This window comes from Ammodytes marinus (assembly GCF_949987685.1).
Source record: "Ammodytes marinus genome assembly, chromosome: 4".
NCBI classification, from domain to species: Eukaryota; Metazoa; Chordata; class Actinopteri; order Uranoscopiformes; family Ammodytidae; genus Ammodytes; species Ammodytes marinus.
This window is the reverse complement of record NC_137233.1, coordinates 13,368,747-13,379,615: the sequence shown is the minus strand read 5'-3', so window position 1 is coordinate 13,379,615 and position 10,869 is coordinate 13,368,747. Positions and strand designations below refer to the sequence as shown.

The following is a 10,869-nucleotide window of genomic DNA, read 5'->3' as shown; positions in this document are numbered from 1 at the left end:
ATAAACATAAGATAAGATTGAATGGTATTTATCCTCAAGATAATACTAGCATAAAAGCTAACCAAGAATATACTTATTTGAATATACTTAACGTGGCACGAGATAAAAAGTCACTAGGGTCACTATAAATCAATACAAAATCATGCTCTGGGGATTATGAATCCATACTTAATTTCAGGGTAAACTGAACAGTATAGTTAACATAGATACAGTATCTTTCCGTGTGACAAAGCAGTAGGAGGATGAATGGGCGGAAACATAAATACATTTTCAAATGCCACCATTATTGCAGAGCATCAGTCTGAAAATGGTTAAATCAAACACTGTGAGCTAATTCTGCGACAGTCCATGTCAATACATGTCATCTACCACTTTAATAATTTAACCATGTTTCTCCTCAAAATTGACCATTGACCAGAAACACGCAGCTGTCCAGAAAGGAAGGAGATTCTTCTTGTTTACAACAATGGCCTGAAGGAGTGGCTACAGGGGAGAAAGGTGCTACATTAATAATTCAAATCATATAACACAGCATTTATGGAGAGCTAGAACTTAAACTGATTATGTTGTCACCTGCTGGGATAATTTTAAACATATACAGTACGTATATGCCTCTGTAAATGTAGGATGAATTAACAGAACACCAAAGCAAATGTCTATGAAATTCTTACTCTGCTATAAGTTAAACATCAAAACCCTACATTTATCATAATTTATCATAAGCTTACATAGCTGTTTTTAGTCATGCTAGTATGGGGCTTTAGGGATGGCGATGTCGGCCAGTAAATTGGTCGGTCAGTCCACTACTTTGCTCTACACTGAAATCAACGCCACGAGCTGAACTGCGTTGGTCAATTAAATTGTTGTTGTTGTAAACTTCAAGTAGTAGGCAACAGAAAGTTTGGATCTCGTCAGACTCCTACGTGAAGTTGTGCCAAAAATCCCTAATATGCTTTTGTGCAGATATTCATGGTCCAATAAGCTTGATCTTAAATAACGTTGGTGTCCCCTTAATGTCTCATAAAGACTCACCATAGCATTTGCATTGTCATTGTGGAAATGTTAGCGTTCTGATGTTAGCATTTAGCAGACCCTGCATTTAGAGCTGTCCCTATAGGTACAGCCCCACAGAGCTGCACTTACAGTATATCACAGGTGATGGGGAGCTGCATGCTCCAATACTAAATATTTAAATTTCCAGGAGCTTGAGATTTGAGATTTGTTCAACTCTATTATCAAGGGGGATTGATGGAATGCATCAATTCAAAAGTTTTGACTATGAACATAACCTTTGTCAGTCACAATAAGGCTTTTTTCAAATAATCACACTGCTGCTGCTGCTGCTGCTGGTGTGTTATGTGTTGCATGCCATATATGTTTGTAAAACTGAGAAGTAACAAAAAACTTAAAAATACACAATTAGAAATCTCAACAACTTTTAGATAAAATCTTATATACATTGTAACTGAGAAACTGAGCAGGGAGATTTATTTTCACTTCTTTAGATCTTTAGAAAGACATGACACATTCCTGATCATTCAAGGTACACAAGTGGAGTGACACCAGGCTCACTGAAGTAATAATATTACAAAAGTCTGTGTGACCAACGTTAATTCTCATGTGGTTTCTTGCCTCCTGTGAGCCTGAAGGGCAGAGCAGGAGGAGGAGAGGGAGGGTGGGAGTCACATGGGCTGCAGTCAGGCTGCAGTCACATGGTTTCTGTTTGCAGGCTGAGGTTGAGGAGGCGGAGTTTGGAGAGAAGTTTGTGTCAGGGAAAAGGCTGATAATCTTTCATGTAGCCCCCTTTAACTAGTAGTGGAGCTGCATTGAACAAACAGCCTGTTATGGAAATCCCTGCCATTAATCTAAAGGTGAGTTTGAGTTGATTTTTTATGTTGGGCGTGTATGTGCGTGGTAAACAAACACTGGTGTTAACATTATGTGGTAATGTCCACTTTGTTGCTCACTTCTCATTCTGCTAATTCCACTGTTCTGAGAAACAGAGCACAGTTAACCAGTGAACTGTTGGTGGATTATTGTTGAGTGGCTGAAGAAAAGTAGCTAAATAAATGTTAAAGTACATTGATTGGCAGCTACAACAACTGCTTGGCAGTATAGTTGATTTGGATGGAAGTGTGTTATTTATCACATAAACTAAATAACAATGCCTTGTCATTTCTGATGTTCCTCAAATGTTGTGTATAAAGGATTTAGTAAATGCTTTTAGAGGCAGTGAATTGCATGTCATGCCATACCCTTTCCTAAGTTAGAACCATTTAATTAAATCATGCCTTTGTGCTATTTTTTCAAAGGTTAAAATGCTCCAAAAACAATTCTTATTCGACCCTTGTAATGTAAAAAAATGTAAATCTGTAAATTTAGCTAAAGGAGCACTCAGACAGGGATTCATAATTTTGGGTTCAAAACTTTCAAACCAGAAATATTTGGAGCCATGAAATCAATCACCCGGATGCAGCTTCACATTTAATGCCAGATGCTAGTTGATCACATGTTTTAGTTTAATTCTGTTGTTTCCGGCTTTGTTTATGAATTCACATGAATTAACTCGAGGCGGCATTTAATGGTTATTTTCAGTATCAATCGAGCTATCATTTGTCTCAATTAATACATTTATTGCTTGGGCTGTAGAATATTACAAATAGGGAAATGTCCCTATGACAGTTCCCTACAGTGCAAGGTGAACATTTCAAACAACCTAATTTGTCCAAACAAATTTCAAAACCCCATAAAGTTTTAGCTTCTATTGATATAAAATGTAGACAAAGAAACCAGAAATTCTCCCTGTGGAGAAGAAGGAGCCACTGAATACTTGGAGTTTTCAGTGGATAAATGATTGATTGATCATCGACATTCATTTTCCAGCTCTAGACTGATCTGTTCTAGACTAAAGGGAAACTATTGAAAATTGTCCTTAACAATCCTATATTTCTTGTTAACACTTGTCTTTTGTTGTCTGTTGTAGGCCATAGTACTGGTGCACTGGCTGCTTTCGATATGGTGAGTGCGTGCTCAGGTTATTTTTTCACAAACCTGAGGAATTTCTCTCCTCTCCTGGCGCAAACACACACACACACACACACATGTTCACACAGAGGCTCACAGTCGTGATTCAGGCCCAGTCTTTAACCTCCCATACTAGTGTGTAACTGAACGTAATTCTTTAAATGTGACTCTGCCTTCCTTATGTTTATGTGTTTTCTGTAGGGGATGCATGGCGTGGTTGCCCTCCTCCTATGCTTGGTGCAACTTCAGTGTTTTAGCAGTCGGGGTGTGGGCCATTGCACAGAGGGACTCGATCGATGCTGTGCTCATGGTGAGTCTCTGCCTTGATTCCTTCACGCAGGCTGCAATCTTAACATCATGTGACACGTAAAGGAGTCTAACTATAGGCAAGAGTAATGCGTATCCATGCTAACCCATTTGTCTGTGGAATCTGGGACAATCTGTAAGCATCCCTTTGAGAAAGATGACCCTCCCCTAATTCAGTACATAGAGTAGAGCAGCCATGGCTGTCATGGTGTCTCATGGAAAGATATTTAGGACTTTCTGGAATGTAAATTCAGTCTAAATGTTGCTTCTTAAATTAGTCTAATGCTAGATAGACTGACTTATTTTAAGTTTAAGAAAGTTTGCCACCCTGTCTGAACTCTATAGCCTACTCATGTTTCTAAGGTAACAATCATGTGACACCTGCTGACCAGTGGCACCAAACAACATAAAATGGGAAAACATGGCTCATAATTTGTAGATTAATTAAACAACGTGGAGAAAGCAATTTGAGGAAAAAATGTTTGTTGTGAACTGCAGTAGTTTGCTGGAAATACAGTGCAGTGAGGATGTCAGTGTACAGTAGGCTATATCTAGAGGGCTGTGAGCTTTTACCTGAATTTGCCCAGAAAAATTTCCTTATAACTGTTGAATTATTCCAGAAGGCTGGTCGCTTAGTCAGTTAAGCTTTTAAGTTTGAAATCTGTTTTTCACACTCAGGGTCTGAAAGGCTGAACCTGCCAAAGTGGGAAAATAAAGTTGAAATAAAAATATTTAAATGCACAGGATCCTTCGTGGTTCAATTATGTATCTTCAAGAATTAAATCACCCAAGCTCCAGAAGACAGTCCTGCTTCTTTGTGTGCAATATAACCAAACCCTGCATGTTTTTTGTGTTTATTTTAAAATCTGATTTCAGGCTCTACTTTCTGAAGTGTCTTCTCGTCAACTCATGACATATTTAAATACATTTTCTTTCATTTCGGACTTTTGTAGAATAATTTCTCATTCCGAAATATAGGCCTACAGTACATTCCCAGATACTAAACACCATGGAGACATTGGAATTAAACATTTGTAAATTCATTGTTTACTGTCTATTTTTTCTTAAGCACTGCTTTTGTTTTTCATTTTGACTTCCTGACACGACTTTGTCCAGTGTGAATGCAGTTAGATATTTGATCTAATTTTCTTGCAGAAAGCTTCTTTTTTTTTTTTTCCAGAATTGGAATGACTTCATTTCCCGCACACAGAATGCTGCAAGAACTCTTTCTCTGTAGAATAATTACAGAGATGTGCTGGCAGTGGCACTTGAGAGCCTAAAAGCACTATCAACTGACATTAAAAGTCTGAAAGCATGACGCACCATCTGTGCCCATTAAAACTTATTTTTCTCTGTTGTTCTTATCTTGTAGTTTCTGGTGGGCATGGTCGTGACGATATTGACCGACATCATTCATTTCGGGATCTACTACCCGCTGAATGACTTCGCAGCGGAAAGGGGAAGGGATGTGTTTCGCTTCAGCGCAGGGATGGCCATCCTAAACCTCCTGCTCAAACCTGTGTCCTGCTTCTTTGTTTACCAAATGTACCGTGAGCGTGGAGGAGATTACAACGTCAACTTTGGTAAGTGCTACAGGGATGAGTCAGTTGCAGTGACATGCGCATTTTGAGGAAGTGATCATATGTCTCTATGAGAAGAGCGGGTTACCGCACAGATTTGTAGTTCTGATTTAGGACATCAGCAGGAGTTTAAGCCCTACCAAAAAATCAGATTCTTCAATCAAAACTAATGCTATCTTCAACCAAGAATGATCCAAAACCATTTTACGAAGCAGATGAAACGGAAAATACATAACCAATCAAGGTTTCATTGAGAACACATTCTGGTGTAAGTAATTTCAAGACCATTGAAAAATTATCTAAAGTATCTGAGGTTTCCTGCTCCCCGCTAAAATATTTATACCCACGTCGTCCTGACTGTGTCCAAAGCTGGGGTTATGGTGTGATGCTTGTGTCCTGGGGCACTTTGATATCCTCCCCTTAGTTGTCTGATGCCGTTCGTCCCGAATGGCCTTCCAAGTGCAGCACAAACTGGGCAGACTTTGTACTAAAACCACTGGCAGATGATTCCACAGTCAAACGAATTAGTCACAGTCACAAGACATTTCAAATGCAGCAACATATCTGTTTGTGCAGGCAAGGAAATCATTTCTCCACGAGCTGTTAACAACATTTGTGTGTCATCCTGGCCACCGATTTATCCGGCATGCGGGGACACATTAAACCCATGCACACTGGGAAATGTACCATCTGACATGATAAAAAATAGCACATGATTGATACAAGTAGAAGCAGCATTGGAATAGCAGCACACTTGTTCACAGAAGTAGAGATTTTGTGACGTTATTGAACATTGAGTTCCTAGCTCCCTCCTTGAGGGCAAACGGGTGATGAGGACACTTCTTCCACTGACTGGTCAGGAGATACTCAAGATGTGATCTTTAATGAAGTGTGTGTGCGGCCATTGATTTTTGGACACAGACTCACTCTGCTGAGAGCTTTTCCATCAGAAATCTCATTGAGCTGTGAAGACTGCCGGACTCTTACAGTATTGAAATTTTTATTCATTGCTTCATCTGTATGAGTAAACCAAAATAGGTTACATTCAATATGTGTAGTGTAGGAAATGGATGGTAATATTGAGGATTTCAATACAGGGATGGTGAGCTTTTCCTGCTTGCTTGATGATTTTACTAGTCCGCTAAAATAGTAATTCATTACTCTACACCAAGAAATGACATTGCCTCTGAATTGCAACCAACACTACAGTTGACAAAAAGCATCCCCTGATTTGAATGTTTGACAGATAATTTAATATTAATAATGAACCCACTCTCACTTTCATTTTGAGTGACTGATGAAAATGGCTAAGGTTAGTTTCAGAGTGTGTGTTTAATTTTTGCTGTCTGATTGCAAAGCCGCCATTAACATGGCTCCCTGCTGCACCAACCACTCTGGAAACCAGACTGTCAAGTGAGTGAATTGTTGATTCAGGCATACAGGGATCCCTGAATTGAAATTGCTGCCCATCTTACCCTCATATAAATTACTCTGGTATTGTGTATTTAGTGCTATTTTACCGTCGCCAAAAAAGGCTGAGTGATAAAACATTCAACATTAAATGGACCATTCCCTAAACATCGTCCAATAATCGTCTCTTTAACGGTCAATTCTTTGCTCTAGCGGAAGCTGCAAACACTAGCACTCCGAGCTAAATAGCGTACTGCCTCAACCACAGTAGTAACATTACTTTAAGGCTAAGATAGCTTAACTGCATTATTTTGTAGGGTTACAGGTGGTGTCAGCAAAGGCTCAGTTCATTACTTTAATATCCACTTAATAGTTTTTCTCCGCTATATATCAAAACATAAGGGCGCTTTCAGAATTATACATTCTGTTTCATTTTAAAAACAGGTTTGGTTTTCTTTCACTCCTATCTTTTTTCTCTGGTCCAAATCAATTGGTGAAGTGAACCAAAATGGAGCGACATAAGCCATGTGAGAACGTATTTGTCACTCATTGGTCAGATATGACTGCAGCAGGAGCAATAACATATCAAACTGTACTGTACAGTCAGAGATTTTGTAATTAGCGAGCTAGCTAAGGCTGCAAAATTGACAGTCAAATTTACATCTGTTTAAAATTATGGATCCATTATGTTAAAAAGTTTACACTTAGCCTATTGTCAGTGGTAAAATGGTAACAATAGCTAATGTGGTGCAGGTTTCGTGGGTGGTGGTTACGCAGCCAATAAATTACTTCAGTATTTGTCAAAACCTACATTTCCCTGTTGTTTTCCTGCACATCATCATTTCTAACATCACGTTCTGTCTCACTCTGTGTATTTTTCCTGCTATGATTTGACCATTTGTCTTGTGTCTCTTCTCTTCTCCACTGCTGACCTATGACCTCTCAGACTTTGAGACCTCTGTGGACAGTCGATGCACTACGGATAGTGCTGACAGTGCCTTTACTGGCCGCCACTATTGATTCCTGGCTTCTTCCCTTTTTACCATTTCTCTTCTCCAATCATCCTCTTCCGTCCTCTCCCACACAGGAAGTAAGATTAGAAATCAGGCCACGGGACAAAAAAACAACTTGTTTTCTTGTTATTTCCTTCCCACTTGTTGTCTTGTTAATCATTTCTCTTCTCACCTGTCTATTCCCACCTCATTATTACACATAACCCATACCTGCCTGGTTAGCAGTGTTCGTTTGGCAGTGTTTGTATTTATGTCCATGGCATTATATGGGTTTATATGATTCTGCAAGTTTGCATCTATGTTTTATTCATATTTCAACTCTCCAGACACCTCATTTGGGTTGGTGTATTCTGTTTGCATATATGTAAAGCGGAACAGCATGATGGTGCACATTCCAAAATTAACTGCAATTTAAAAAGTCAACATAATGTTGTCTTACAATAGACAATGAATGTGACCTGTTTGAAATTCACCTTCAGAGAAGAACAGGTCATTGAAGGGTTCTTTAGAAGTATGAATGTAGAATTGTTATGCTTTCAATTAAAATTAAACCATAAAAATCAAAGGTGTAGAGTAATAGCTAAAGTATACTTTTGCATTCTCATGAAAGTAAATGGTTTGTTTAATTAGCAGTGATTCAGTATGTCTAAGTCTGTTACATTAATTGTAACACATATGAGACTTTTCTGATGGAATATGTCAATACAGCTGCCTTGATAGAATTAATTTTGAAGCATGTTTACATGAGGTTTAACGTTAAGATTTTGCTCACAAGACTTTTCAGATTCAATCTTGGATCAGTGATTGTGGTCAAGTTGTCTTCAGTGAGCCATCGTATCTACAAGTAGCTAATCAGACAGTACTGATAAAAGAATGTATTAAAGACAGTGATGGAATGGGAAGAAGTTAAGTACCACTCGGCAAGGCTTATTTGAATGTAATTTGCTGTTTTTCTCAATTCTGCGTCCATCAGAGGTAAAGTGTGCTTTGCAGTATTTCGGCAAAGACAGTTTCCGACAATATAATCTATATATTTATCCCGATGCTCAATAACAAATCAACTGTTTTATGAGTCTGTGTGTAACAGGAAAGGAGTTAAGAACATTTTTAAATATAAAGAAAAAAAATGTAATGTGTAAAAGCTTTGTAAGGGTTCATTTATTGTAACACTTTTGATATATATATTGCACCGCCACCATCCTTGAATGGTCGCAGCGTCTCTAAGCAGATATGAATAAAACATTTTGCGTGGCACGGGTTGTGTGTGTTGAAGACTTTTTTTTTGGCTTGTCTCTGCAGGTTTCCCGTCTGTATCACGAAACAGAGAAGCCTACCAGTCCATTGACCCACAGGACGAGTCCTCCGGCCCAGCCAATCCATTCAACCAGGCCCAGGACAGCAAACCAGGAGCCCGCACATACTGAGAAATCCATGCGGTGAACAATGCAGTGTTTTCCTCTGACTTTTTTTTTTATTATGCTGCAGCACAGTGCTTAGGGCAATTTTAACAATCAATTTTACAACGGCCCCTGCGTTTTGTACAGTGGGCCTGCTCTAGATTGCAGCACTGAAAACAAATTGAAAACTGTGACGATTGTAAATCAGTAGCACTGTTTGGGGTTTATAATGAAATGTGGTGTAAATAAACCCATGTCATAAGTTTTTTGCTGAGATGGCACGTCATTGCTGAAAAAATACAGAGGATAGACTGCTCTACCAACTCCATGCTGTTACTGTTACACCTACTATTTTCAGTAGAAATGTGTTGAATGGAGCTGTTGTTTAGATTTACACAGTTGTCTTTGTTTTACTTTTTTCATTTTTTTTTTACCAATGTGGCTTGACACAAAAATGTTTCATCTGTTTCTCTTTGTGATCTGTAAATTATTATTTTCCAATTAGTTTTTTGCTTTACAGCACAGCAATGCTTGAGTCCTGGACAATTTTTAACAAGAGGACTATTGTGCATTCTCAATGTCGTGCCTTAGATGCTACCTTTTGTACTTTTTCAACTAATAAGAGCTGTGAAATACTGAGTTGAAGATGTGTTGACCAAATTAGGTAACAGGCCTTTTTTTTGTCATTCCTGTGCAAAATGTATCTTGATGTTGATCTATGCAAAGTCGGTATTAAGAGTACTGTCATATATACGTAGATGTAACAATATTTTTGTTTATAAGATATATATTTTCTTTTTCATTTCAAACCATTTATAATTCATCATTCTTACAAGGTAATGGTAAATAATTGAGCGGCCTCTACACTGCCATAAACACTTTTGTAATGTAAAACTTGATTCAATAAATTGCAGATCACGTACTATGCAGCTTCTGATAACTGCTGGTCTGCTATATCATGTTTCTACTGTTTGAGGAGAGTAGAAATCACACATAACAAATGTTAAATAAAGGGGTTTAAACCTTTGAACTTAAAATACATTCAGGTTATGAATTGAGAAACACTATAGTCAAGACCATAGCATTGCCAGTTCCACTCCCAGTGAGCCTTGAAGAACTCTGTTACAAAATCACTGCGGTGCCACATGATGTCCACTTACAGCTCTGTGTGACAAGTTAATGTTTGAAATGAAACATTCTAATGAGGCTACACATTAAACAAGCATTGTGCTGCCTGATGTTTGTGGATTCTGACCTGCAGAAAGTCAAACACATAGAGTTTGTTCTTCTATCCACAAAACAAGATTTAAAAGATACAAATACTGCAGCTATTTCTTTTTACTAATTTGAAATCATAGATGCTTTCATGGAAATGCTGCACGTCCGCTTTTAGTTTATTTCCAATTTCTTTATTTTTATGTCAGATTTGCTACATTTTCCATTTTTTTCCCCTCCCCAAACATTGTTGTTTTCTGCCCTGTTCCTTAAAACGTTGCTTTTGATTTTTAAATGTTATGTGGCAAGTTGTTTTTACTTTCTTTAAAATAAAGAACAATGATGAAGAGCATTTATTTTATTATTTATTTTAAGAGTTACATTTTATAACTCAGATAAACCGTATATGCCGAGGATTCTCATGACATTTAGAAATGTGTTTGCACAGTGATATGAAGACGTCTCCCTTCTGTCCATGCAGGGTTTCTGATTTCATAGAGCCATATCACCTCCAGTCTTTCAATGGGCTCAAACTCAGCTCAACCACCAGCTATACCATACACACTACAGCAGCCCCCACTTACACAGAAATACACAACAAAGCTGAAAAAAGCGTCACAAAATTTAATGATTTATTATCGATTTATTTATTTTTTATATCGGCTGCCTCTTGCTTTCTAAATATAACAAGAGTAAGTACCTTTGGCAAAATAAATTCTGGATTCACCTGGAATATAAAAAAAACACCTGATTTCCATATTTCACCCATTCCCCATGTGAAAACAAGTGTTCCTCAATAAATGACTTAAGAATTGAAGTAGAACACACAGAATACAAACCTGAAGTCAAGATTTCTGTCCCTGATGGCTTTCATTATAGTGAGACAGCAGCTCCTGGAAGCATGAACGGTCTGTTGTCCTTGAG

General features: G+C 38.1%; 1 protein-coding gene across 1 annotated transcript; it reads left to right on the top strand.

The window, feature by feature from the left end:
* Nucleotides 1–1,737: 1,737 nt before the first annotated feature.
* On the top strand, nucleotides 1,738–10,277 carry agtrap (angiotensin II receptor-associated protein). Its single transcript, XM_080025456.1, has 5 exons — nucleotides 1,738–1,871; nucleotides 2,984–3,018; nucleotides 3,226–3,334; nucleotides 4,703–4,913; nucleotides 8,633–10,277. The coding sequence occupies exons 1-5, from the start codon at nucleotides 1,845–1,847 to the stop codon at nucleotides 8,755–8,757; spliced, it is 507 nt and encodes a 168-aa protein (XP_079881582.1). The 5' UTR covers nucleotides 1,738–1,844; the 3' UTR covers nucleotides 8,758–10,277.
* The last annotated feature ends 592 nt before the right edge of the window (nucleotides 10,278–10,869 follow it).

What these genes read in the sequence shown, in the direction of transcription:
- agtrap (XM_080025456.1), top strand. Translation starts at nt 1,845, where the DNA reads ATGGAAATCCCTGCCATTAATCTAAAG. An exon ending in CGATCGATGCTGTGCTCATG is followed by an intron (nt 3,335 to 4,702) that starts GTGAGTCTCTGC and finishes CTTATCTTGTAG; the next exon opens with TTTCTGGTGGGCATGGTCGT. An exon ending in AGATTACAACGTCAACTTTG is followed by an intron (nt 4,914 to 8,632) that starts GTAAGTGCTACA and finishes TTGTCTCTGCAG; the next exon opens with GTTTCCCGTCTGTATCACGA.